General features: G+C 61.0%; 1 protein-coding gene across 3 annotated transcripts in view; it reads right to left on the bottom strand.

Annotated features, from left to right (window-relative positions):
* Positions 1-21,903, bottom strand: part of ADAP1 (ArfGAP with dual PH domains 1) — a 35,129-nt gene extending 13,226 nt beyond the window's left edge. The window contains exons 1-2 of one of the 3 annotated variants that reach the window (XM_070780367.1): positions 21,673-21,903; positions 5,492-5,622 (exon numbers count right to left, since the gene is read on the bottom strand). In XM_070780367.1, the coding sequence (XP_070636468.1) occupies positions 5,492-5,622; positions 21,673-21,784 (243 nt within the window). In that variant the 5' untranslated portion in view covers positions 21,785-21,903. Of the gene's footprint in view, positions 1-5,491; positions 5,623-21,205; positions 21,490-21,672 lie in introns of those variants that run through there. The other 2 variants (XM_070780366.1, XM_019987372.2) reach the window with 2 other exon arrangements.
* Between the last annotated feature and the right edge of the window lie 5,731 nt (positions 21,904-27,634).

Raw genomic sequence — 27,634 nt, 5'->3', positions numbered from 1 at the left:
ATCCAACGGGATCTAATGTCCAGTATCAACAGGTTTAGCAGGACGAGCTGGTACACAGAAGTGGTAACGTCTCAGATCGATGGGGGTTGATAACCAATGAGAAACTGGAAACCGTTGGAGAAGAGGGGGTATGCCTTTCAGCAAAACAAAACTCCAACTTTATGAGAGGCTGAATTTCCAAAGTTAAGCAATCAAAATAGTAGACGAAGGGAATTCCCTGGCAGTCCAGCTTCCAGTGGAGGGGGCAGTTTGATCCCTAGTTGGGGAACTAAGACCCTGTAGACCACGCGGAACAGCTAAAAAAGATGGATGAAAATCACAGGGTGATTAAAACATGACTCAAGGAAAATATGGAAGGAAATCTTCAGGATTTGGGGTTGGGAATGGTTTCTTAGTGTGCCAAGTCGCTCTCACGTCCAACTCTGTGCGACCCCGTGGACCATACAGTCCGTGGAATTCTCCAAGCCAAAATACTGGCGTGGGTAGCCTTTCCCTTCTCCAGGGCATCGTCCCAACCCAGGGATCGAGCCCAGGTCTCCTGCATCGCAGGCGATTCTTTACCAGCTGAGCCGCCAGGGAAGCCCTTAGGTTTCTCTCAGGCTTCTTAAAGCCATCAGATAAGCCCAAGGTTTCTTAGAGGCGACAGCAAAACCACAAGGAACAAAAAAAATCAACAGAACTTCACCGGAACTTAAGACTCCTGTGCTTCTAAGGACCCCATCAGGAAAGGGAAAAGGGGTATGAGCCTTAAAAACACGAGGCTCCTGAGAAGCAGCCGTCCCAGGTCCTGAGACAGCCGAGGGCCGCGTTGCTGTGGAATGTCCCGGACGGGCGAATCCAGACAGGAGAGCCGCCCTGGGGTCTCAGGAAGGGGCTCCCCGAGCTGAGGACGACAGATGTGCTGGCAGCTGGAGGCGACGGCTGAACTGGATTGTGGGTGTGCTTTATCTGCTTTTCGCAGCTGGGAGGCTGACGTACAGAGCTGGTTTCAGGCGTGAGACCTGGTGTTCTTGTTCGGGTCGTGGGACGCCGGTTACGGGGCTGGGGACCGTGCGCTGCCGTTCAGCCCGTGACTTATCTGGCCTAGGGTGGAATCGGCGCCTCAGTCTCCTGTTCCCCCAGCCCTGCCCTCCGGCAACCACCTGCCTGTCCCCGTGCCTGTCAGTCTGAGTCTTTTTCAGATTCCGCAGGGGAGTGAGATCAGACTCGTCTTCCCGTGTCTGACAGGTTTCTCTTAGCGTAAGACCCTCCAGGCCCACCCCTGTTGTTGCAGATTGTAAAATGCCACTCTTCTGGCTTAGGAATATTCCGTGGTATAAATACACATCTTCCTTATCAAGTCACCTGTAGACGCTCCCACATCTTGGCTATTATAATTCATGCTGCAGGGAACACGTGAGTACATATATCCTTTTGATTAAAAATGTTCTAGTGGGATTGTACCCACCAGGCTGCTCTGTCCATGGAATTCTCCAGCCACAGTGGAGTGGGCAGCCGTTCCCTTCTGCAGGGAATCTTCCCGACCCAGGAATGCAGCGCTGTGGGTGTGTTCTTTGCCGCCTGAGCCACCAGGGGAGCCCTCATCCTGGTGGGGCTGCTGGATCACAAGGTAGGTGGGTGTCTTTTTCATTTTCTGAGGAAACTCCACGCCGTTCTCCACAGCGGCTGCACCAGTTCACATTCCCACCAGCAGTGCAGAAGGCGCTCTTTTCTCCACATTTGTTATTTATAGAATCTTTTTTTCTTGGCCACATGGCACGTGGGATCTCAGTAGTTCCCCTACCGGGGATGGAACCCATGGCCCCAGCCCTGGAAGCGTGGGGTCTTAACCGCTGGGCCGCCAGGCGAGCCCCCGTTATCCGCAGACTCTTAACAAAGGCCACTCCTGGCACCGTGACGGGGCGCCTCGGCACAGTCTGGATCAGCGTTTCTTTTTTTTGTTTTGATTTTTGGATCAGCGTTTCTACGCTGGCGCTGAGCGTCTTTTCACGCACCTGGTGACGAGCCGTGTGTCCTTAGAGACGCGTCTGTCCAGGTCCTCCGCCCGTTTCTAACTGGACACTTTCTGTTTTTTCTTTTTGATACTGAGTTGTATGAGTTCCCTGTACATTTTGTGCAATAGCCCTTAACACACGCATCATCTACAAACATCGCTACCATTCAGTAGGTGGGCTTTTCACTTTGTTGATAGTTTTCTTTTTGTGCAAAAGCGTTTTCATTTGCTGCGGTCCCATGTGTTTATCTTTGCTCTTGTAGCCTGCCTGAGGAGGCAGACCCAGAACGATATTGCTGAGACTGACGGCCAAGAGCTTGTGAACGGTTTGGGCTGTATGGTTTGGGGTCTTTTTGACTCACTTTTTGTACACGGTGTGACCCGCGGTGTGGGCCGCCCAGCTCTCCCAGCAGCTTTCACAGAAGAGACTCTCCTTTCCCCACTGCACGTTCCTGCCTCCGGATTATTTACTTTTTAAAAACTCACTTTACTGAAGTCCAGGTGATCTACAGCACTGCACTGCTTTCTGACGCAGCGTTAAGGCACAGACCTGCCTGCATCTGTACTCTCCCGTTGAGCAGAGCCCCCGAGCGGCACGGCAGGACGGTGCTTAACACTCTGCGGCACTAGAGTGCACGTGCCGACCCCAGACCCCCACCCCTTCCCCAGCCCACTCCCTCCTGGCAGCCACAGCCTGTCCTCCACGCCCGTGAGCTCCTCTCGGTTTCATAGAGATTCATTTGTGCCGTATTGTAGATTCCGCCTCTAAGTGGTATCATACAGCATTCGTCTTTGTCTGACTTACTTTGCTTGGTAGGATAACCTCTAGGTTCGTCGATGTAGCTGTCAGTGCGTTCTTTTATTCTATTTTAGGGCCAAGTAATATTCCAGCATATATATGTCCCACCATGCTCACTTTAAAATGGATTTTATATGCATCGCCCCTCAATGATTTAAAAAATTATAGATAGCTCCTTAAAAATATAAACCATACTTTTTCATTTTAAAAATACCATTTCAACATGAAAGTTAAAACACAACCCACAGAATGAGAAGAATTACTTGCAAACACTAAATCTGTTCGCAGGGTTTTGTGTCCAGAATCTAAAGCGCTTAGTGATCACATCTCCTGACTCGGTAATCAAAAGACAATCTGTTTTTAAAGTGGGCAAAGGATCTGAATGAACATTGCTCCAAAGAAGATGCACAGATGGCCAGGAAGCACATGAGCAGCGCTCAGCATCACTGATCCCCAGGGAGGTGGGGCCGACACCGCGAGGAGATGCCCGCACGCCCGAGGAGGGCTGAGGCCAGACCGAGCCGCGGAGGGGCTGCAGTCCTCGTGTGCTGCCGGCGGGCTGGGGCGCTGTGGTGGGCAGAGCCCGCCGACCCTCGGACGTCAGGCGGTCACCCCGAGGCCTGGCAGCGCCACGCCCTCCCAGAGAGCTGAGGGCACAGACCCACCGTGAACCCTGCTGCTCAGAAGGCCTGGGAAAACAAGACGAGCCAGGCGTGCAGCTGGTGAGGGGCGGACAAGCTGTGGCCCCCACGCGACCGCGTGACCTCGCGGTGACGAGAAGTCAAGTGCTGACGCCCCGACAGCAGGGATGAGTCTAGAAATCAATGCTCAGCGAGAAGAGGGAGGGGGCCTGGAACCACACGGTGAAGCCACCGACACGAAGCACCCAGAGCAGACAGGCCCGCCGCGGGGAGGCAGGGCCCCTCTCTCGGCGGGCCCGGGACGGGGGCCGGCAGGGGCCCCAGTGGGTGCGGGCTCATTTGAGGATATGAAAACCTTCTCAAATTAGATCATGGCGGTGGTCACACAGCCCTGAGAATTCACGAAAGCCACCAAACCGTAGACTAGAAGGGCGAGGGGCGCAGTGTGTGAGCAGCAAAGATCAGGCTGCTCCGAGTAAAAATAACTGAGGGCAACGCAGGCCTATCTCGGTGTGCAGTAAACCCTGAAACCACAAAGGCGAGGCTGATAAACTTGATCAAAATCCGAAAGTTTCCACCGTGAAAACCACCACGAGCAAAGTCAGGACAACCTGCGAGAAACGTCTTCACTGTCTCTGAGGGCCGCGAACCCGCCTCTGTGAAACCCCGACAAAGGAAGCAGCCCACGCCAGTGACAGCAGGGGACCAGCCCAGAGCCCGGAGGTCACACCTGGTTCTGCAACGGCCCCCAAGGTGGGGAAGGAAGGGCAGGGAAGGGCCTGCGGCGTGGCCAGGAGGGGAAGCCTGGCAGAATCCTGGAAGTTACAGTCAGAGCCTTCCGACTTCCCCTCCAGGAACGGAGGCCGCCTTGCTGCCCCGGTGGCCCAGGGGTTGTCTGGGAAGGACACCCCCGCAGCGAGCCTCGGCAGGGCTCCCGCACTCCCAGAGCTGTGCACGCCCCCATGACCGGGTCCGGCCGCACGGTGGGTGTCACCGGCCTCACAAGGGGGAAGCACGCGGGCGGGGGCTCAGGCCCGGGACAGGGGTGGAGCGGAGGGCCGGGTTCCACCTGAAGTGATGGGAAAGCTCTAGAGCTGACGACGGGACAGCTCGGCTGAAGTGCACTTAAAAGAGCAGCTGTGCGGCGTGCGAGTCGTGTTTCAGTAAAGCTTCTTTAAAGCATGTGCTATAGAGAAATAAAGTTCAGGGAAAACCATGAAATGAGACGCACAGACCAGGGCCCTGGGCCCGGCTCTCCGCACCCTGGGCCTCCCGGGCCGGGCTGGCCCAGGACTCGGGGCGGGGGTCCAGCGCCCTGCAGGCCCAGCCCTGCCGGCCCCTCGAGGTCGCGACGGGAGCGGAGGAGCAGAGAGCAGAAGGGGCTGGAGCCCCTCATCCCGGACCCTGCTCGCTCCTCACCCCCAGCCCCGTGCGGCCCAGCCTCTCTGGGGCCTCCCTGCCCCTCCCTCCTCACGAGGTGCACGTGCTGCGGGCTTGTGTCAGTGCGGCCTCGCCCTCCGGTCTGGCCCTGGGGTGGGGGTGCTGCCAGCCATGCGGTGTGTCCGTGTGCACCGGGCGGCCTGGCTAGGGTACCTGCGGACTCTGAGTTGGCACGGAGGCCGGGGTGGGCCCGGGACTCTGTGGGTGGACAGCAGGTGAAGGGCTTGACTTCTGTCACCTTCTGCAACTCTGTGTAAGTTACCCATGAAACCCTGACAACAAGGGCCTATGTGGGTTCCCAGGGCACCAGGCAGGTAGGGGCCTGCCCGGGCCAGGCTGCGGGCTGGGTCTGAGGGCGCCGTGGCTGCGGGCAGGTCCCCCAGGCAGCCGGCTGGGTCTGAGGCCGCCGTGACAGTAGGCAGGCCCGCCATGGCAGTGGGCAGGCCCCCCTGGCACCCAGCTGGGTCTGAGGCCGCCGTGGCAGCGGGCAGGCCCCCCCCGGCACCCAGCTGGGTCTGAGGCCACCATGGCAGCGGGCAGGCCCCCCTCAGCACCTGGCTGGGTCTGAGGCCGCCGTGGCAACGGGCACCCCCACCCCCGGCACCCGGCCGGCCTTACCTCCACTTGCACATCCTCCCAGGTGTCCAGGCGCACGGACTTGACCTTGCTGACATGGGGGATGTTCCGGTGAATCCCAGAGCAGCTCAGACAGATGAACACCCCCAGGGTGTATGAGGCCCAGTCAGGATCTGCAAGACAAGGCCAGACGTCAGGGGTGTCTCCCCGAGACTGGGCGCTGGACCACGGCCCACAGGCCTGCACGCCCACCCTCCTTCTTGGGCTTCATTTCCTCACTGGAGCGATGGGAGGAGGATGGGACACCAAGTTCACGGGGTCTGAGGGCCCCAAGCAGGGGTCCCGGCCACCCCCACAAAGGACCAGCCCCCCGTCGTCCCAGGAACCCCCCGTCACGCTAGCTCCCCCGAGGGCCTCAGGGGAGAGACTGGAAGCCGGGAGCCGGGGCTCCGCCCCAGACTCTCAGCGCAGGTGGCACACGGAACAGACAAGCTTTAGGAGGAAGACTGCTGTGTCTCCACGAGGGACCTCAACCTGGCCTCTGCAGACTCTCCACTGGGGGCTGGCGGGCTGGGGTACAGCCAAACCCTGACCCCTAATAAGGGCCTCTGGCCATTGACAGGGCAGTGGCTGTGGGAAGAGGCTCCTGCTGCAGCTGGGGACAGGCTGGCGGGGGGAGTGCCCGGCCCAAGGACAGGGTCTGGCTCTCTGAGGCCACCAGGAGCCCCACCCTGGCCTCCCCCTGCACATCGGCGGGTCCCAAGCAGAGCCGGCGCGGGGGCAGCCTGGACCCGAGGCCTCAGCCAGCTCGGAAGGGCTGTGAGCAGGGCCCCATCCTCCCCACACCCGCTGTCCACCCCCAGCTTCCTGGCCGCTGCCCACATCCCCCGGCTGCACCTCTGACTGCAGGGCCCACAGACATCACGTCAGTTCTCTGGGTGGAACCCCAGGGGCTTCTCCAGCCGGAGGGTGGCGCCCCGGGCATGGCCCCTGGGCCACCAGGCCCCACTCAGCTGTGCCCCCCAGGCCTCTGTGACCACCCGCTGGCCCCCAACGGGCACTGGGAGGGGGCGTCAGGGACACGTCCCACCCCACAGCCCCCACCATGACCTGGGAAGGTGCTCTGGCGGCAAGAGCCTGCCCACGGACAGGACCAGGCTTCCGAGGTCCTGGGCCCCTCGGTGCATGGGGACCCCGGGACCAGACATGGCGGGTTTGGGGAGGGAGCAGAACGCCCGGCTCCTGGCTCTGAGCCTCCCGGGAGCAGTGGGAGGGGCACTGCGTGTCAGGGAGCCCCAGACACCCTGCAGAGCCGAGGCTCCTGGACAGCAGGGCCCTGCCGGTGACTGCTCTCCATAGGCTTGTGGGACCTCAGAGAACACCTATCTGCAGAAGCGCTCCCCGCGAGCGTCACCCAGCTGCCGCCAAGGACCCAGGAAAGCGCCTGCCCAGGGCCCTGAGCAGGCTGCACCCAGCGCCCGGCCCACCCTGCACGGCCACCGTGCCCCCCACCCTTCCAGGAGCACGCCCTCTGTGCCAAAGCACGGCCCCTGCAGGAAATGAGGAAGCTGTGATGGAGGCCAGCAGGCCCGCGGGCGAGGCGCACCGGGGCCCTCGTGGGGAGCCCACGTCCTCTGAGAAGGAACCCTCGTGCACCGGGACGGGGACGAGGTGGGGGCCTGGGCACAGGGCAGGGCGAGGGCCACAGCTCCCTCCTGGGCACCCGCCCTGGCCTCCCTCTGGGACCCGGCCCAGCAGAACTCACGGCCCTGCAGCTCCATCACACCCGCCCCAGAGCCTTTCGGGGTGACGGTGGCCACTTCTTCCACACGCAAAAGGGCTCCCTTTACCCTCTGACTATCACACCCAAGAAAGGTGTTGCTTGTGCGTCGACAGCCCCAGCCCCGTCCCAGCAGAGAAGCAGGAAGGTCGGGCCTGAAGGGCCGGCGGCTCCTGCGTCCTCCCGGATGGGCATCCAGTGGCCGGGCCTGGAGGAGCACCCGCAGGCGCGTTCCAGCCTCCCCCAGACTCTCACACCCGCTCGGGATGCAGAGCCAGTCGCTGGGATCCTGGGGTCCGCAGCCTCCTCACCCTCACTGGCCACGACTGGCCACGTTGCCAGGCTGCAGCCCCGCGGTCAAACCAGCTACAGAGGACGAGGGAACAAAGCCCAGGGAGCTGTAAGCAGGGCCTGAGGTCACACAGCAGTGGGCAGCTGGCCCAGGTCTCCCAGAAACACCTTCCTGGTTCAGAGCGGGCGGGTGCCGGGAGGCTACACTAGCTGGCGTCCACAGGGGCCCCTGCCCAGCGGCCAGGCTGCGAGGAAGCCTGTCCTCATCTCGGGAGCAGACGGCTCCTGCCTCCTCCTGCCTGGGCAGCACCGGGGCAGGGAGATGGTTTCGAGTAAGTTGGAGGCAGGGGCGTCTCGGCCGGCAGCCTCCACACTGCAGCCTGTGGAGCACACAGTCTGCCTGCGGGAGTGCCCCTCCGTGTGCCCCCACTTCTGGGCGAAGAGGCACCGGCCACCCCTGCCCTGGGGCCCGCAGCACGGGCACTCAAGTCAGCCGCTGGCCGGGTGCATGCCTGTCTGCCCTCTGCCCTGCAAAAGGCTTCAAATCCTCCAGGCAGCAGCAGGGCGTCCCTGGAGGGCCCGGGAAGGCGCTCCAATCAAGTGATTTAAAGAAGGGTTCAGACCTGGGGGGAGCATTCTGGGGGTGACTGAACAGCAGTCTAAGGCCTCAGGGGTCAGAAGAGTGACTGCCCCAGCCCTCCAAAGCCACAAGAACAGGAAGTGGGGCTGACGGGTGTGAGGCTATTCAGGGGAGCCGGCACCCTGCAGCCCCTCTGGGGATAACTGATGACCACTTCCGGTCCGTCTGGGCGTCTGTGCTTCAGCAGATCAGCAAGTCACTCGCCCTGCCCTTCCCTCCTCCTGGAAGCAGCTTCTCAGCACAGTCTCCTGGGGGGGCTCGATGCCCACCCTGCGGCCAAAAGCCCCAGGCGGGGGGCAGGGGCGGTTGGGGGAGGGGAGACCTTTGGCTCCCGGGGGCCATTTGTGCCCCCAGGGCCCCAGGTGGAGGGCACGGAGCAGGACAGCCAGTCAGGCGTCCCTACGCCAGCACCAGGAGAGGCGCGGGAGCTAGGGTGTGCGCGTCTGCGAGAGCCTCACCCTGAGCCCAGGGCCCCAGGGCGGAGGGCGCGGGGCGGGAGAGGGCCCCACGCTGGGCCCGGCTTTACTCTGGGGGGCACGCCCCGGCCCTGCCCCTCTGTGCACCCAGAACGTGGGGACCCCCTTCCCAACGGCCTGGACTCAGCCGCCAGGACCTGTGTCCCCAGCAGAGGCCGTGGGTCAGCAGCTCTGGCCAAGGGCACAGCCAGCGTTGGCGGAGCGCAGGGCCCCGTGGCAGAGGGGTCAGGGCTGCCCCACACTTCTCCGGGCTCCTGCACGAGGGTGACCAGACCCGTGGGCCAGGCAGACTCTGCCCCAGGCCGCCAGCTCTGCACCCGCCTCTCCTGCCCCCCAGCTGCCTCACCTGCCCTGCCTTCTCCTAGGACACTCCGCGTGACTCAGCTTCCTGGCTCTTCCAGGGCAGGTGAGACATGTCCTGGGGCTGAGGCGGGAGGAGCAGGTGTGCCCCTTGCTGAGCCCACTGGGGGGCCCGGCAAGGCTGCGGGCTGCAGCGGGGAGGGCTGAGCTCTGGGCAGAGGCCCAAGGGGCACCAAGGCGGGGGATGGGCGCTGGCCTCGGGGCCCAGTGCCCACGCCCATCGCAGGCGCCCCCTGCTGAGCTGCCCCCCACGCATCCAGCACCACTGGGGTGTCCACCCTCACCTCCCGCTGGAGCCCGAGCTCTGGGGGGTGGTGCTCCATCACTAAAGATGGCGCTGCACACAGCAGGCACTCAGTGCCTGTCTGTGGCCACACGTTCTCTCCTCCCTCCCAGTCCCCGGAGAGGCAAGCGCCCGGGCCTGGCATGGCCTCCCCGCCGGGCCCCACTGCCTTCTCTCTCGGATCGCTCCCAGCAGCGGCCAGACCCAGTGGTCAGAGCCCCTCTCGAGCCCGAGGGCCTCCTCGCCTCCCAGAAGCACCTCCACGTGCCCTCTGAGACCCTGGCCTCCCTGGCGCCGAGCCCAGCCCTCCTGGACCAGGCACCGCCGCGGGTCCCCTGCCCACAGTCCCCCGCAGGCTACGCACACCCCACCAGGGGCCCTCCAGCTTCTCATCTGGCCTCTTGGCTCTAAGATCTGAGCTCAACGCAGGCGGTGGTCACGCAACCAGGGAACATTCTAAAGGCCGTGAATTCTCTTTCCATGGTCAGCTCTGCCTCACGTGAGTGTCGCCGCAGCAAAGGTGAAGGAGAGTGAACAGGGAAGCAGCTTCGGCCGTTCTGCCGCCCCGCCCTGCCCTCTCTGCTCCAGAACCTCCATGAGTGCCGGGCGTCTCCAGTCCAGTCTGCTGCCAGCACGCCCAGCGCCCGCTCGCCGCCCGCGTCCCCAGCGCACGGACGGCTCCCTCTCTTCCCGCAGCCCCTCCCGGCCCTTCTGCCCACACCCGAGCTGCCGGCACACCCAGCTCCTCAGGCTTCCCAGCGTCTCCAGGCTTTGACGGCCCCTCCCCACCACTCACTCCGCAGTGGCCTGCCTCCACCAGCTTCCCCGGCCGGGACCCTCCGCGCCTGCCACCCCGCCCCGCGGAGGCCCTCCTGTACCGCGGGCACCTCCGAGACCACGTGCTGGCGCTGGACACACGGCCTCTCCGCTTCCCCCGGCAACAAGCGAGGCTCGCGGGGCCCGGCGGGTTCCTGCTTCCAGAGGAGCTGCGCCCCCGTGACCAGGGGACCCTGGCAGCCACGGTACCACCTGTCCGCAGGTCACACCGCAGCAACAGCCTCCCCCAGTGAGCGCCCCAGGCCCAGCTGCACCCACACGCTCCCGTCACTGAGGCCGCTCACCCCCACCTGGGGGCCCTGTGCTGACCACCGCCTGGCCAAGGCTCCACGGCCCCCCATTGCCCAATGCCGCCCACTCTCACCAAGGCCTGTGCCAGGGGGCCCACGGGCAGGGAAAGCCCAGCCCCAAAAGGCACGCTGGTTATCCTGGGGCCGCACACAGGCGGGGGCATCTGGCCCTCCATCAGAGCTGCCCCTCCACGACTGAAGTGCCTCCACCGCTGCCTCCTCTGGGGATCCTGGTCACAGCGGGGGGGACCCTGCTCCCTCCACAGGGCAGCTCCCACCATCCCGGGCCCCACCAACTGGTGACCCCGAGTTGCCCCTCCATAACAGAGGGGCCCCCTTCCCCGTGGCCCCTCGAATGCTCTGCTGGCTGGGTCCCCATGAGGCATGCCCAGGGCTCACAGTGTCCTCCAGCTCCCCTCCCCCGGGCCCCCCAACACGGCTCAGGCCGCTTCCCACTGAACCCACCCCAGGCCGGCCCTTAGCTGAGGTGACCCCAAGCTCCCCCGCTGTCCCCAGAGCCGCCGCCCGCTCCCGGCAGCAGCCTCGACATGGCCTCCAACAGTCCGAAAGCTCATCCTCCACATCCCAGTGGCCGGCATCTTCCCTGACCTCCAGGAAGGAGGGGCCGCCGCACCCGCGGCCGATCTGGCCTCTGCACAGGGCCACCTGCCCACCTACCACCCCCATGAGAGCGCAGAGCTCAAGCGAGGCGCAGGGCAAGGCACCCCAACACTCACACACGGGCAGGGCAGCGCCAGCTGTGGGGCGGATCCAAGGTCAGCCGCAGCCAGCCCCTGGCTCTGGGTGGGGCTGCCGTGGGCCAGGCGAGGCTGGCACCCTGCTGGCCACCTCCAGGCCTACACGCTGTCCTGGACAGCCGTTGTGGAGGGCCCATCCTGGACAAGATTCTAGGAAGCTGGTGGGGCAGGGAGCACCCGGAGTCTCTCCACCTGGAGAACCATGGTGCTGGCAGATTCGGACGACAGAACTGGTCCTGCACTCCAGAGCCTGCGGAAGCCTCACAGCTTCAAGGAGCGGTCTGCACATCAATGGCATCGGCTCCACTCAGCTTCAGCTCTGAGCACAGCAGTGGCTACCCACCCCAGAGTCTCCATGTTATTAGATTCAAAGGGCTGGTGTTCCACAAAACACACGAGACGCACAAAGAAACCAGAGTGGGAACTGCAGCAGCATGCTCAGCAGAGCGCTGGGAGCTCAGGCCAGAGGCATCAGGCAAGAAAAAGAAGTGAGAGTCATCCAAGCTGGAAAGGAAGAAGTGAAAGTGGAGCCACCTCATTCGCCAACGGAGTGGCCTTATACAAAGGGAGATAGACAGACCCCACTGAAAAGCCACAAAGACTAGGAAATGAGTTAAGCAAAGGATTCAAAGTTCACACGCAAGAAATCAACTGAATGTACACACATTTGTACATATACACACACACGCTATATATACACATATAACAACTTTAAAAGGAGACTACAAAAGTAATGCCATTTACATTTGCATCAAAAAGAATAAAGTACTTAAGAATTTTCTTAACCAAGGAGGAGAAAGACTTGTACGACGTAACAGTCCTGAAAGAATTTAAAGAAGAAATAAAAGGAAACACATCATATGTCCGTGGATTGGAAACTTCATGTTGTTAAAATGCCAACATTACCCAAAACGATCTAAAAAGTCAATGCGATATTTATCAAAATTCCAAAAATATTTTTTTTGCAGAAATAGAAAAACCCATCCTAAAATTCATATGCAATCTGAAGGGACCTCCAAAGCTACAGTAATCAAATCATAATCAAAACATATTGGCATAAAAATAGGCAGAGACCAACAGAATAGAGAGCCCAGAAATAAGCCCTCACATATACGGTCAAATCATTTTTTGACAAAGGTGCCAAGATCAATGGGAAAAACTGTCTGTCCAAGAAACAGTGCTGGAACGTCGGCTATCCCGTGCAGATTAGACCCGGACCCTGACGCACACCACACGCGAAAATCAACTCAAAACCCATCAGGGACCTAAATGTGAGGCCGGAATAACAAAGCTCTGAGAAGAAAACACGGGAGGCCACCTTCATGACACTGGGTTTGAAAATGCTTTCTTGGATATGACACCGAAGGACAAACGCAAGAAAAGAAAAAAATAAGCAAACTGGATTTCATGAAAATTAGAAAAGCTTTTTTCTGGTCATCCATACACCTTTGTGGAATCCTAGTTCCCTGACTAGGGCCTGGACCCTGGCCTCAGCAGTGAGAGCGCTCAGTCCTAACCACTGGCCTGCCATGGAATTCCCTCACGAAAATATTTTAAATTTTGTGCATCAAAATATACTATCTACCAAGTAAAAAGCCAAACCACAGAAACACAGAAAATATTTGCAAATAATATATCTGATAAGGGATTAATGTCCAGAATATATAGAGAACTCCCCAAACTCAACAACGAAAAAACAACAATCCAATTTCTAAGTGGGCAAAGGATTTAAAAAGACATTTCTCCAAAGAAGATATATAAATGGCCAGGCAGCACATGAAAAGATCCTCAGCATGATGCATGATTAAGAACATGCAAATCAGGACCACAGTGAGACAGCACCTCACACCCAGGAGGGTGACTGCTGCCCCCAAACCAAAACGAGAGACGGCGGGGACGGGGAGAGACTCAAACCCACGTGCGCGGCTGGTGGGCACAGAAAGCGGCACAGCCACTCTGGAAAGCGGCACGAGATTACTCAAAAGAGGGAGAGAAGAACGAACCACGTGACCCAGCAAGGCCACTTCTGAGTGAATCCAGAAGAACCGAAAGCAGACTCCCGAGACGTCTGCTCACCCACGTTGACCACAGCTTTGTCCACAACAGCCGGAACGCGGGAACAGCCTAAGTGTCCATCAAGAGAAGAACGCACAAGCAAATGTCCATCCGTACAATGGAGTATGATTTGACCTTAAGAGGGAAGGAGATGGAAATCTAAAGAAAGTGCTTAGGAAAAAATACTCAGGAAAAAAAGACTTTGAGACAAACACTGCAGTAAGAGACAAAGAAGGGCGTCACATAAAGAGGTCAACCCAACAAGACGATGCAAATATTTACAAATATTTAGGCCCCCAAAGGAGATGGCTGGATGGCATCACCGACTCGATGGACATGAGTCTGAGCAAGCTCTGGGAGCTGGTGATGGGCAGGGAGGCCTGGCGTGCTGCAGTCCATGGGGTCGCACAGAGTCGGACACGACTGAGCAACCGAACTGAACTGAGGTACCCAACGTAGCAACACCCAAAAATGTAAAGCAAATGTTAACAGACATAAAGGGCAAAAAAGACAGCAACACAGTAAGAGGGGGGACGTTAAACCCCATGTTCACCAGTGGTTAGATTATCCAGACAGAAAACCAGTCAGGAAACTCCGGCTTTGGCCAACACCTGAGGCTGTGGACACACGTAGGAAGTTCCGTCCAGAAGCCACACGGAGCACGTCCTCCCGGTGCACACGGGCATTCCCCAGGGTCAGCCGCACGTTAGGCCAGAAAACAAGGCCAATCTGAGAAGGCTGAGATCGCGTCCAGCGTCTTTTCTAACCACAGTGACATGAGACTAGAAATCAAGAAATTGGACGACTTGGAAGAAACTGATTATTTCCTAGAAACATGCAGCCTGCCAAGACTGAATCATGAAGAAACAGGAAATCTGAACAGGCCAATAACTAGTGAGGATACTGAGCTCATAATCAAAAACCTCCCAACAACCCAAAGTGCAAGACAGACAGCCTCACTGGTGAATTCTTCCAAACACTGAAAAAATAACTAATACCAGTCCTTCTCAAACTCCTCCAGAACAGGAGGGAACACTTTGAAACTCACTGTACAAGGCAAGCATTACCCTGATACCAAAATCACGTAAGGATACCTGGTTTTCTGTACAAAGATACACAAAAAGGAAATCACAGGCCAATATCCCTGATACAAAATCCTCAACAACTGTTATCAAACTAAATTCAACAATGCATTAGAAAGATCATATACCATCATCAGTTGAGATTTATTCTAGGGATGCAAGTTCAGTTCAGTCACTCAGCCGTGTCTGACTTTTTGTGACCTCATGGACTGCAACACGCCAGGCTTCCCTGTCCATCACCAACTCCCAGAGCTTGCTAAAACTCATGTCCATCGCATAGGTGATGCCATCCAACCATCTCATCCTCTGTCATCCCCTTCTCCTCCTGCCTTCAACCTTTCCCAGCATCAGGCTCTTTTCCAGTGAGTCAGCTCTTCGCATCAGGTGGCCAAAGCATTGAAGTTTCAGCTTCAGCATCAGTCCTTCCAATGAATATCCAGGACTGATGTCCTTTAGGATGGACTGGTTGGATCTCCTTGCAGTCCAAGGGACTCTCAAGAGTCTTCTCCAACACCACAGTTCAAAAGCATCAGTTCTTCAGTGCTCAGCTTTCTTTATGGTCCAGCTCTCACAAGGGATGCAAAGACGGTTCAATACTCCCAAACCAATCAACGGTGGGTCAGTCGCTGAGTCGCGTCTGACTTTGAGACCCCATGGACTGTAGCCCACCAGGCTCGTGTGTCCATGGGGTTTTCCAGTCAAGAATACTGGAGTTGGTAGCCATTTCATCCTCCGGGGATCTTCTTCACCCAGGGATCGAACACGAGTCTCCTCTGTGTCCTGCACTGCAGGCAGATTCTTTACCAACTGAGCCACCAGGGAAGCAAAAGAATCAATGTGATACACCAAATGAATAAAAATCATGATCATCTCAACAGGTGTAGAAAATGCATTTGACAAGATTCAATATCCATTTATGATAAAAGCTCTCAACAAAGTGAGTACAGAGGGCGTGCACGCCAACATAGCAAAGGCCGTGACGAGCCTCCGCTGACGTCATAGCCAACAGCGAAGGCTGAGAGCTTGTCCTCTACGACCAGGGACGAGGCGAGGGTGCCCAGTCTTGCCACTGTTTTCCAACAAAGTATTGGCACCCTTAGCCAGTGCAAACAGGCGAGAAAAATAAATAAATGGTACCCAAACAAGAAAGGAAGAAGTCAAACCGTTGTTGTTTGCAGATGACAATACATAAGACGTGGAAGACTAAGACTCCATGGAGAGACTGCTAGAACTATCACATGAGTTCAGAAAAGTTGCAGGATACAAATCGATATACAACAATTCGTTGTGTTTCTTTATACTAAAACAACAACAACAACACACACAATTAGAGGCTTCCCCGGTGGCTCAGCGGTACAGACTCCACCTGCCAACACAGGGAAACAAGTGCGAGCCGTGACCCGAGAGACCCCGCGCGCCACGCAGGGACCAGCCTGCGCCACAGCCCCTGAGCCTGTGCTCTAGAGCCCAGGAGCCGCCGCCGCTGAGGCCCAAGTGCCCCGGAGCCTGCTCTGCAGCAAGAGAAACCGGTGCAACGAGAAGCCCACACTCAGCCACTGGACACAGAGTCCGCTCGCCACAACTAGAGAAAAGCCCAGGCGGCAACAAGCACCCAGCACAGCCAAAAACAAAGCAAGTAAGAACATCAGAGAGAGAAAGTAAGATAACAGCACGTTTACAACTGTATCAAAGAGAGTAAAACACCTAGGGACAGATTTAGGCAAGGAGGCGAAAGCCATGCACACTGAGAGCTGCAAGACACTGACGCCAGATAGGAGCCACCGGCGGATGGAGCCACCGGCGGATGGAGCCACCGGCGGATGGAGCCACCGGCGGATGGAGCCACCGGCGGATGGAGCCACCGGCGGATGGAGCCACCGGCGGATGGAGCCACCGGCGGATGGAGCCACCGGCGGATGGAGACGCGCCGCGCTCAGCACGGGGAGGGCTGACGTTAGAACGCCCATACTCCCCAAAGCCAGAGACACAGACGGATGGTGACGTGCCGCGCTCAGCATGGGGAGGACTGACGTTATGAGAACGTCCACACTCCCCAAAGCCATCCACAGTGTCAGAGGAGGTATCTACAGAAACCCCTGTCAAAACTCCAATGGCACCACAAAACAAACCATCCTAACATGTTTATGAACCTCGAAGTCCAAACAGCCAAAGCACACTTGAGAAAGAGGAACAAAGCTGGAGGCATCACAGTTCCTGATTTCAACTGTTACAAAGCTATCGTAATCAAGAGAGTAGCAAAAAAGTATAGTATTAGCATAAAAACAGACATACACATCAATGGAACAGAACAGAGAGCTTAGAAATCAGCCCACATCTATGTGGTCAATTAATTTACAACAAAGGAACCAAGACTGTACAAAGGAAATCAGAGGTGTTTTCAGTAAACCGGAAAACTGGACATCCACGTGCAAAAGAATGAACGGGGACCACTGTCTTACAAAATCAACTCAGAATGGACTGAAGACGTGAGTGCAAGGCCTGGAGCCACAGGGCTCCTAGAGGAGCGCAGGCAGCGAGCTCCCTGACGCCAGTCCTGGCGATGAGTCTGGGGTCTGACACCGAAAGCAAAGGCAGAAAAGCAAAAATAAACAAGTGGGGCTAAAGGCTCCTGCAGGGCAAGACCGTCAACAGAATCGAGAGGCAATCTGTGGGAGAAAATATTTGTAAATCATGTACCTAACAATGGGTCTAAATACATCCAAAAATACACAAAGAACTCATGTGATGGCAAGCCAACAACAAAAGACTCAACACCTCAATTAAAAAGTGGGCAAAGCCTCTGAGGAGACGCTGTTCCAAAGATGTGCAGATGCCATGGTGTGTGGAGACGCTCACAGCACTAAGCACCAGGGAAGCGCAGGTGAACTCCACAGCGAGGTGTCAGCTCACACCTGTGAGAAGAGCCATCAAGAAAAAGACGGGAAATAACAAGCCTGCGAAGACGAGGATGCAAGGCGGCAGTGGGTGTAAGGGCACATCTGGGCGGCACCACAGGCAGAAAGCTGGAGAAGGCAATGGCACCCCACTCCAGTGTTCTCGCCTGGAGAATCCCAGGGATGGGGGAGCCTGGTGGGCTGCCATCTATGGGGTCGCACGGAGTCGGACACGACTGAAGTGACTTGGCAGCAGTAGCAGCAGCAGCAGGCAGAAAGCAGGGCGGAGGCTCCTCAGAAAGTTAGACATAGGGCTTCCTTACAATCTAGTAACTTCATCTCTAGATATTTTACTGAGGGAAATGAAAATGCATTCATAAAGATATCTGCATCCCCATGTTTACTACAGCACCATCTACCACAGTGAAGATATGGATGACTGGATAGAGACGTGCCACACGTGGATACTACTCAGCCGTCAAAAAGGAGACCTTGCCACTCGTGACCACGTGGATGGATCCTGAGGGCATTATGCTGAGTAAAATAAACCAGACAGAGAAAGACAAATGTTGTATTAACATGCGCAACCTAAAAAAGCAAAACCCCAAGCCCCACACTCACAGAGAGAGAGAACAGGTTGTCAGAGGTGGGGCTGCGTGAAGAGGGGTCAGAAAGCACCAGCTTCCAGTTACAGTCAACGAGGCCTGCGGACACCTGCAAGCTGCTGAGAGAGCAGATCTTAAAAGTCCTCGTCACGAGGAAGAGACCCTGCATGAGGGGTGCTAACTAGACTTCCTGTGGCGCCCATTTCCCGGCATGCACGAGCACCGCACCGCTGTGCTTATACCTGAGACTAATGTGACGTCGCAGCCAGTGACGTGTCAACTGTTTAAAGGAGGCGGGAAACCGTGCCTCCAGACACAACAGGGTGAGCGCTGAGGATGCTGTGTTCAGTGAAATACACCAGACGCAGGAGGACGGATCCTGTGTGATCCTACTCATCTGGGTCGAGTCCACAGACAGCGAGGGAAGGCTGTGGGCTGGGGAGAGGAGGGAGGCAGTGTTTACCTGGACAGGTCTCTGTTCTGCAAGATGCAAAGAGCTCGCAAGACGCACTGAGAGACGGACGGTGGTGACGGCTGCCCCACAACGCGGATGCACTTAACGCCGCTGAGCGGCGACTGCACAGAGTGGAAAGCGTGGCTTTTATGTGTATTTCACCACGATGAAAAAAATAGCGACCTAAAGCCCAAGCGGGCTGCGCCTCCAGGGAGCAGGGACCATCTGCCCAGCCCACTTCTCAGCAGCCCCCTGCCCGCCATGCTCTCAGGGGACCCTCTCCCAAATTAAGCCACATTGCAGAGCCCCTCCCAGCCTGGGCGCTCCTGCCCCGCTTCACAGCAACGTCTGAAAAGTCACCTCTGCCTTGAAGCCCCCTGGGGCGGAGCACGGACTTCCTGTTCTGAGGTCTGGCAGGCAGACACCCCAGTCCCGGCTGAGCAGTGAGGCCCGGCCCCCAGCCCCGGGCCCCTAGCAGGAGGGTCTCCACGTCGCACAGCACTCCCAGAAAGCGCTCCTTGACAAGCCCAGACCTCACCAGTCAAAACTGGTTTCACCTGGTGGTCCAGGTGACAGGCATCAAAGCCCCACAGGAGGACCACCCACACCTCAGCCCAGGGAACGCGTGGAGGCCTCGCCCTTCCTGCCTATGGGAGGCCAGGCAGTCACCTGGCAGGTGACCAACGAGGCGGGTGACCCGGAGGAAAGAAGTGCAGCACCCCCTGCCTCTGGGACGGAGGCCCCCCACGCAGGCCTGCAGTGAGAAGCGCCTCCAGGAGCCTCAGACCAGGCCCTGTGTTCAAGGGCAGCGGCGCCCACTCTGGGGCAGACAACTGGAGGGTCTGGGGGCTGCAACCACCCCCAGATGGCCTCCCTGCCAGCAGCCCTCGCGTGGCGACCTGCCCAAATCTATCCCCACAGCCTGGCGGTTGGGGGGCCAAGGCCCTGGGGACCCCCAGCCCCGAGGCGCCGCTCTGGGTGGGCTGCGACGGAGACAAGCAGGAGCACCAGCCACTCCAGGGCGCTGTCCTCCTCTGGGCCCCCTTCAAAGCCAGGAAGGGCTCCAGTCGGCCAGCTGGCCGCAGTGGGGACAGGAGGCCACAGCAGCCCCCCAGGGCGGCCCCAACCATGGACAGAGCCGTGGGGCTGCAGCAGAGACACGGCAGGCGTGACACAGGCCAGGGGGCCGGGCACCTGGACAGCAGTCCCCCCTGAGGCCCACACCACTGAGTCAGCTCCAGGTCTCCAGGCCCTGGTGTCCCCAGCTGTAAAACCGGGGCCCACGTCCTGGCTGCTCCTTAGGCTGCCGAACAGACGAGGTGAGGATCTGAGGTCCTGGATCGAGTCTGAAGGGCAGAGGTGTGGCCCAACGCTGGGCACCGGCCCTCCCGAGTGCCTATGCCCGCGGGGCGGGGGCAGAGTGCCCCTGGCCGAGTGGGTGGGCGGGCGCAGCGGCTGTAAGACCACTATGCAAGGGAGGCCCCTTCTCCCTCCTGCCAGGGAGGCTCGATGTCCCAAGAATCTCCTCTGGGCAGGCTGGCCCCATGGGCCGGCCCCTCAGACCAGGCCTGGAAGGAGACGGTGCGGGCTGCCTTCCTCCCCAGACCACTCCCTGGCATGGCTCACGCTCCTGACAAGTGGAAACACAGACCCAGGAGAGAGAGATGGGGTGGCCAGGAGGGCAGCAGCAGCAGGCAGTGGCTATGCAGCCTCAGCGCACAGCCGCAGGCCCTGGGCAGCTGGCTCGGAGGGAGGCCGTGGGGAAGGCCCTCAGCCCGCCTGCCTCCAGAGAAGCCTGCCACTGCTTCCCCTCGGGGCCGCTCCAGCCCAGCACGGCCTCTCCCAGCAGATTCCCGGCACCTGGAGGGGGCAGGAGGGAGGAGACCCCTCCCAGCCCACTGGGCGAGCAGTGGCCAAGAGCCGGGCAGTGGGTCCTGTTTGGCCGATGTCCAGAGTCCGTGTCCCCACCTCCCTCTCTGGAGGATCAGCCACTCCACGCTGTTGGGCTTGCTCTGAGGGACGCCGGTGGGTCCTGTTTGGCCGATGTCCAGAGTCCCCACCTTCCCTCTCTAGGGGCTCAGCCACTACACGCTGTTCAGTTTGCTCTGAGGGGCTCAGGCTAGGCGCCCCAGGGAGCACCCAGTGTCTCCCTGCAGGCCGGGGGCCGCCCTGGCTGTTCCTGCCCCACCCCCACTGCAGCCACGACCAGCCAGGGGCGACCAGCTCACTAGCAGGGTCCCCGGGGCCTGAGAGCAAAGCCTTTTCTCTTCCTGCCAATCCCTGAACACTAGCCCCAGGGTTCCGGCGACGAGGAAATCACCCCAGAGCAGGCACCACCCAGGAGCGAAGTCCAGGTGATGCCCGCTGGGAGACGGCACCTGCCCAGGGCCCCACCTGAACTGGCCACCTGCCAGGGCAGCGAGGTTTGTGGGGGAGGGGGCCCCGCGACCCCTTTCCCAGCGGGTCCACGTGGCCGTGGCAGGTGCTTCCTCCCCCGCTCCCAGCGCAGGGCCGGAGGGCGGCTGCAGACAGGGGCCATGACGTCACCGCAGGTGGGGGCGCCAGCGGACCCTCCATCCCCGCGGAGGAGCCTCGGCCCCGCTCACCCATCCCCTCCCTGCCGCCCGTCTCCCGGCGCGATTTCCTCTTTCTTTGCGGAGCCCCAGGTTTCGCAAGGCGGCGGCTGCCGGCGGGTGACAAGACACGCAGCCTGGGGGAGGGGAGGCGGCGACAGAGCCGGGGGCCGGGGGCTGGCGGGATCCGGGCCCGCGCCCCACCCGAGCGGGAGCCAGGCTCCGCGGCCCGCGCCCCCCAGCCCTGCGGGCGCCGCAACACCCCTCCCTGGCCCGGGGCTGGCATCCAGGCCGGCACCCGGCCCCGGCCGCAGCCGCCCCGGCCCGCACCCACGCGGGCCCACAGCACCCCGGCGCGCCCAGCCGGCCCGCACCTACCCGGGGCGCCGCAGTCGGCGCAGCGCGCGTTCCCCGGCCGCTGCAGCAGCTCGAGCACGGCCTTCCGCCGCTCCTTGGCCATGGCCGCGACGCCGGGTGGGGAGCGCCCGCTCCGCCGCACTAGGGCCCCACGCAGGCCGCCCGCTGCCGCCGCCCCTGCGCCATCCTGGGCGGCTCAGCCCGCGCGCCGGTTCCGCATTCCTGCCGCCCGCCCGGCCCCGCCGCCGCCGCCGCTCTCCTCGCCGCCGCGGCCGCCGAGCGTGTGCCGGCGCGGGGCCCGGGGCGCACGGCGCGCTCTGGCCGGCGCGGCCCGCGGGCGGCCCCCAGCGGCGCGGGCGGAAGGGCGGGCGAACGGCCTCCTCCCGCGCCGGCCCGACGCCCCAGCCCGCGCTCCCGGGACCCGCCCAGGGACCCGCAGGGGCGGTCTGCGGGCCGCCGCCCACCCTATCCCCGTGCAGCGGGCGCACCTGCCCGGGCAAGACGCCAGCAGCCACGGTGGGAGTGGGACCATTCCTGGTTAATCGCCCTGACAGCGCCTGGACACCTACTGTGCCCCCAGGGGCAGCGGGCCAGGCCCATCGGGCAAGCAGGGAATGCTTGCTGGAAGGGGTGCGTGCGCGGCCTTGAGGACCACCTCCCTGTCCTCAGAGGAGAGGCCGGCCGGTGACAAGCCCCAGTGCGGTGGGCGCTCAGGCCACAGAAGGGCCCCGCTCTGCACCCAGCGGGGACAGGCGGGGCGGGGTGTGGGGTAGAAGGGTGCTCTGGATAAAGCCTTCTGAGTCAGGAAGCCAGCACCCAGATGCCAGGACAGCGTGGGGGAGGGGAGGGGACGGGTCCCTGTTTGTTCAGATTCTTTCCGTTTTCTTCTTAAATTATGAATGCAGCGATGCAGCTGGTTAGAAACAAACAGCAAACACCACAGCTTCCCCACCACCCCCGACCCCAGCGACTGAGCCAACCATTGTCAACAACTGCCAGCATTCTCCCAGAACGGTCCTCGGCCGGTCAGTCCGCGGGGAGGCCGGCGCTGCGGGTGCGTTCCACCTGCCAGGGTCTCAGCTGGATGCTGTGCTGGAGTCCCGGGGGCCCCACAACCAGGAGAGTACCTCCAGGACAAGGGGAAGGGCCGCTGGCCGGGGGCGGACCTGCCACCTCGCCCCCCACGGAGGCGGCGTGGGCACTGCCCACCGAGGCCTGCTCTGGCCACCTCTGGGGCACAATGCTTCCAGAGCCCTGAGGGTCTCCCGGGCAGGACACGGGAGCCCACTTGGGCACGAGTCTCTAAACCACAGGTCCCGCATCACCGTGTGCTTGGACTGGCCCCTGTCTCCCCCATCAGATGGCGCCCTTCCAGGAGGGACGGCTGGTGTCCTCATCTCGGGGTCCCCATGCCAGGGTCAGTATCTGCCACAGAGCAGAGTGAGGGACGGCGCTTCATGAAGACAAACTGGCCTCAGTCACAATAGCAACTTCCTCACTGACTGGGGCTCAGATGGTAAAGCGTCCGCCTGCAGCGCAGGAGACCCCAGTTCAATCCCTGGGTTGGGAAGACCTCCTGGAAAAGGGAACAGCAACCCACTCCAGTATTCTGGCCTGGAGAATCCCTTGGACAGAGGAGCCTGGTGGGCTACAGTTGGTGTGGTCACAGAGTCGGACACGACTGAGTGACTTTCACTGACACTTACCGTACATCAGCTGCTGCTGCTAAGTCGCTTCAGTCGTGTCCGACTCTGTGCGACCCCACAGACGGCAGCCCACCAGGCTCCCCTGTCCCTGGGATTCTCCAGGCAAGAACACTGGAGTGGGTTGCCATTTCCTTCTCCAATGAATGAAAGTGAAAAGTGAAAGGGAAGTCGCTCAGTCACGTCAGACTCTTAGTGACCCCATGGACTGTAGCCCTCAGGCTCCTCTGTCCATGGGATTTTCCAGGCAAGAGTGCTGGAGTAGGGTGCCATTGCCTTCTCCATCCTACATCAGGCATTAGGTCAAACCCCTTCCTATTTAATCCCCATTTTACAGATTCTGAAAACAGAGGCATGGAGCTGTTCGGTCACACCCAAGGCCACACGTGGCTTCTAAGTGGAAAGACTGGGATGAACACACAGCTGGGGGACAAAAAAGCCGAGCCCCCCACTCCAGCGATAGGGTTCCTGAGGGTCGAGGAGGGATGGGTGGGGGCAGGAAGCCGGAGGGGCTCGGAGCAAGAGCAGGAGAGGAGCAGGCGGGCACCTTCTCTGTCGTCCCATCTCACTATGGGGGTGAGGACATGGTCCAGGGAGGTGGATTCAAGGACAGAGGTCGGGACGTGAGATCCTTAAAGAGACAGGCAGGACGGAGTTCTGCAGCCCCTGACTGGGCTCCCAGGCCGAAGGGAAGCACAGGGTGCAATGGGCTGGTGTGGGGCTCCCAGGACGCACGGCACACACAGCCCCGGGCGGGCCATGCCCAACAGGCCCTTGCCCAGGCTCCAGGGGGGTGTCAGAGGAGCTGGAGGCCAGCACCCAGGATCCTGGAGTTGTCGGAGGGGCCAGAGGCCAGCGCCCAGGGTCCTGGGGTTGTCAGAGGGGCCGGAGGCCAGCGCCCAGGGTCCTCGGGTTGTCGGAGGGGCCGGAGGCCAGCGCCCAGGGTCCTGGGGTTGTCGGAGGGGCCGGAGGCCAGCGCCCAGAGTCCTGGTGGGGCCCTGGGGGGGCCCCTGTGCTGAGTGGACGGGAGCGAGGGGAGTGACCACAGTCTGCTTTGGGGGAGGGGGCACATGAGGGTGACTGGGGGACACACAGACAGGAAAACGCCAGGGACTCAGAGCCTTGTAGCTTGAGGATGGCTTTGAGGATTGGGGAGGGTGCCAAAGCGCCCGGGAGACCCAGGGAGGGGTCCTCCTGAGGGCTGGAGACAGAGTCTGGGGCAGTCGATGGAGTCCGCGGCGGGCCCCCCAGCAGGGCTGGGCAGAGGGGGGCCGGGCAGGAGGGGGGAAAGTCACGAGGATGGGGTGGAGGGCAGGGAGGGTTGGGCCCGAGAGGCGGGGCCCGAGCCCCAGGAGCTGTAGGGCGACGGGTGCAGGCAGGGAAACATGGCTGCCAGGAGGCGGCGCCGGGGCTGAAGTGGGCGCCCCACGGGATGCTGGCCACCAGCTCCTGGCAGCAGTGCCCAGACTCCTGAGGGACTTCTGCAGGGCAGAGGGGTTGGCACTCCGGCCTGGGCGGGGCAGGGCACCCAGAGGGGGCCTGCCGGGCGGCCGGGCCCTCGACAGCACCCTCGGCATGCCTGTTCTGTGCAGAGCCCTGAGCAGCGGGGACCTGTCTACCAAGGGGAGAAAACGGAGAGCCCCAGGCCGTGTCCACCACCCCCACCAGCACCCTTGCCTAAGACCTGGGTTTGGGGTGCGTCAGGGAGGGAAAGCAGGCACTGCCCTCCAGCCTTTCCCGGCCACGTCGTGGCTGGGGCTGAGCAACCACAAGGTTCCGGGCTGGCGTTGGGCAAGACCGGAGCAGGGCAGGAACCCAGCCAGCAGCTGGCTCAGCCCAAACCCTCCTGGGCCTGGGGGGGCCCGTGGGGCGTTCCTCCCTGTACCCTCCATCCCCGGCCAGCCTGCTCTGAGCCACACCTGAGCCGGGAACCCCACGGGGGTTCCCAGGAGTGGATGAGCCGGAGGGTCGGAGTCAGTCCTCCATTGAGGACTGGGTAGCAGCTGAGGGCAAGGTCCCCATGGGGACTCCGGGGGCTGAGGAAGCAAGCACCTCCCAGAATGTGGGAGACGCACAGAGACATGGCTGACACGCCTGGCTATGAGTGGCGGCTTCCGGTGTGGCTAGCACAGTTCCTGTTTTAAAGCCCTCACCCTGTGTAATTCCTGAGCCTAAGCCTCAGTCTCCAGCCCCATCCCAGCAAAGGAAACACAGCGACACCCCAAAGTAAGGCGACCCTCAGTGCACAGGGTGTGCACCCCTCCCCGCACCACAGCCAGGGTCGGCGGGGACGGTCCCGGGACCAGGACTGCGTCTCCATCTACGAGCAGCACTGGCCTAGAAACCCAGGGGGTCTGGGGGGGGGGGGTCCCCAGAGGGGATGGGGGGGTGGGGTCTCCATGGGGGTAGAGCTCCAGGGCTCGTTCAGTGGGTGTGGGGACATTTAAAAAGAGTTTCTGCCTGGTATCCTGAAGGGAACCAGCATGTAGCAGAAGGACATGTCTTCAGGACCCCCGGTGCTCCTGGAGGACCTGGGCTCCCAGGGTGCCCCCCGGGGCGGGCGTGGGAGCCGGGGGAGGCCCGGGTGCGGGCTGGGGAGTGGGCTGCAGCTGCGGTGATGTCCCCGGCTCTCTGAGCACTGACATCCAGCCAGGGACTTAAAGTTCACAAATTAGCCTGACTCAACTCACAAAGACCTCTGACAAGCCAGTGGGAAGAGAACCCGAGCAGTACGTTCTCCCAGGAAGACACACAGACATGCACGTACCCAGCATCACGGCTGTCGGGAGACGCGGGACGGCTGCACCAGCACGGACCCATAAACAGAGCATCACCCACTCCACCAAGTACGCCCCTGAGACAGAAAGCGCATACGCTCAGAAACGTGTACCTGAACGTTCAAAGCAGCGCTCCTTACAGGAGCCAAAGCAGGGCAACCACTGTCCGTCGGCGGAGGCGTGGATACAGGGGAGCAGGACTCGGCCACTGAAACGAGAGCAGCGTTACAGCGCTACAGCCCGGACGAACCGCAACGGTCGGTGAGAGCAGCCGGTCGTGACGCCCACGGCGTGCCAGGGTGCTCCCAAGGCCTCTGACCTGTCGCTTCCAGCCCGTGCTGAGCCACCAGGCTGGCGGAATGGACGGGTCAGCAGTCCTCAGGGGTGGGGAGCCGAGGCTGCGAGGCCCTGCTCACCGGCCGCCTGAGGCTTCTCTGCAGGACCAGGCCGCAGGCCTGTCAGTGGACTGAGCATGAGGGACCCTGTCCCACCTGCAGGGCGAGGCGGTGGGAGTCCTCAGCCTTGTGCACGCAGCCCTCAGCTCACCGGGCCCTGCAGGCTGTGCACATGGCAGGGCCAGGTCCTGGGCTGACATGCAGGGACAGGACAAGTCAGGCCGCGGACAGGGGGACAGGCGGGGTGTGAGGGGTCCTGGCCTTCCCCAGGAGGGTCTGTGCGTCTGTGCCCCACCCTGTCCGCCCCTCAGCCTCCCACACGCCCTCCCCAAGGAGCTTCCTGCCCCGCCCCCGAGAGGTGGGACCTACCGACTGCCCCACCCCCTGAGAGGTGGGGCCTACCGACTTCCCCTCCCATCTAGAGGTGGGGCCTATTACTGTCCCGCCCACTGAGAGGTGGGGCCTAGCGGTTTCCCCGCATACCAAGAGGTGGGTCTTCGGTTGCCCCGCCCACCGAGAGGTGGGCCTACGGCTGCCCCAGGGTCTGGGCCGGGAGCCGTGAGCCTCCCACCCAGGAGGACCCAGGACCCCCGCCTCCAAGACTGGGAGAGGACTCAGCTCCCGCTGGTGCACTATCTCCCCAAGTCTCTCCTGAGCTGCCACCTGCCAAGGCCCCGTGGGGGTCCCCCACCTCCCGCCCGGCCCCCACCCGGCTCATGTGCCAGGCACACAGGTATGGTGTCAGAGGGGCATCAGCCACCATCTGACCACAGCCCATCCAGGGCCGTGAGGATGGCAACCATCAGGCGCTGGGGTCAGAAGCCAAACCTGGGGAGCTGCCACCAGCGCGTGCACAGGGGGTCTCCTCTCAGGAACCCTGCCCCCATCATCACGCCCAGGACTCTTCACAGAGCTGGGCAAAAGCCCGGCCCTGGCCCTCCCCCAGCGCCCTCTGCCCCAGGGTGGTCTCCTCTGCAGGGGCTTCACTGCCCCCTGGGCACAGAGCTCGCAGGTGTGGACGGAGAGCCCCCGCAGCCCCTCACTGGTCCCTGAGCCCGGGGTGAGCAGGGGCGCAGGGGCTAGGGGGGCTGGACCTCAGCTGGGGCCTCAAGCTTGGCCCCCGCATCAGGAGTATCCAGGGCCTCAGAGACGCACAGCCCTGGCCTGATGTGTTACTCCCAGAGTGTGGAGGCCACTGCATGTTCGCTGAGCCCTTGGGAGCCCCAGAGGACGGCCCTCCCGCAGGTGACCTCAGGCACTGCAGCGCCACCACCGGCCAGCAGGGGCCGCCACGCCACCACAGTCTGTGCCCCGCGGCCTCCGGAGGGAGAGGCCCTTGCCAACCCCAGCTTGTCACGGGGCGGCCGGCCCCCTCCACACGCCAACCCTGACCCCACCCCCACGACGTGGTAAGCCGGAGCCTGGTAACACGGCCTGGCACCTTCAGAAGACTGTTCCCCTGGTTGATGTTCCTATTGTTTCTATAAAAATGATAGATGCTTGTTATAAACACAAAGAAAAACAGCCACGCGCTGTGCACCGCGCAGAGACAGCCCTGTTTGCTGAGGGCCGGCT

The sequence above is a fragment of the Bos indicus genome, chromosome 25 (assembly GCF_029378745.1).
Source record: "Bos indicus isolate NIAB-ARS_2022 breed Sahiwal x Tharparkar chromosome 25, NIAB-ARS_B.indTharparkar_mat_pri_1.0, whole genome shotgun sequence".
In the NCBI taxonomy this organism is placed as follows: Eukaryota; Metazoa; Chordata; class Mammalia; order Artiodactyla; family Bovidae; genus Bos; species Bos indicus.
The sequence above is the reverse complement of the archived record's forward strand: the minus strand, read 5'-3'. Positions and strand labels throughout refer to the sequence as shown.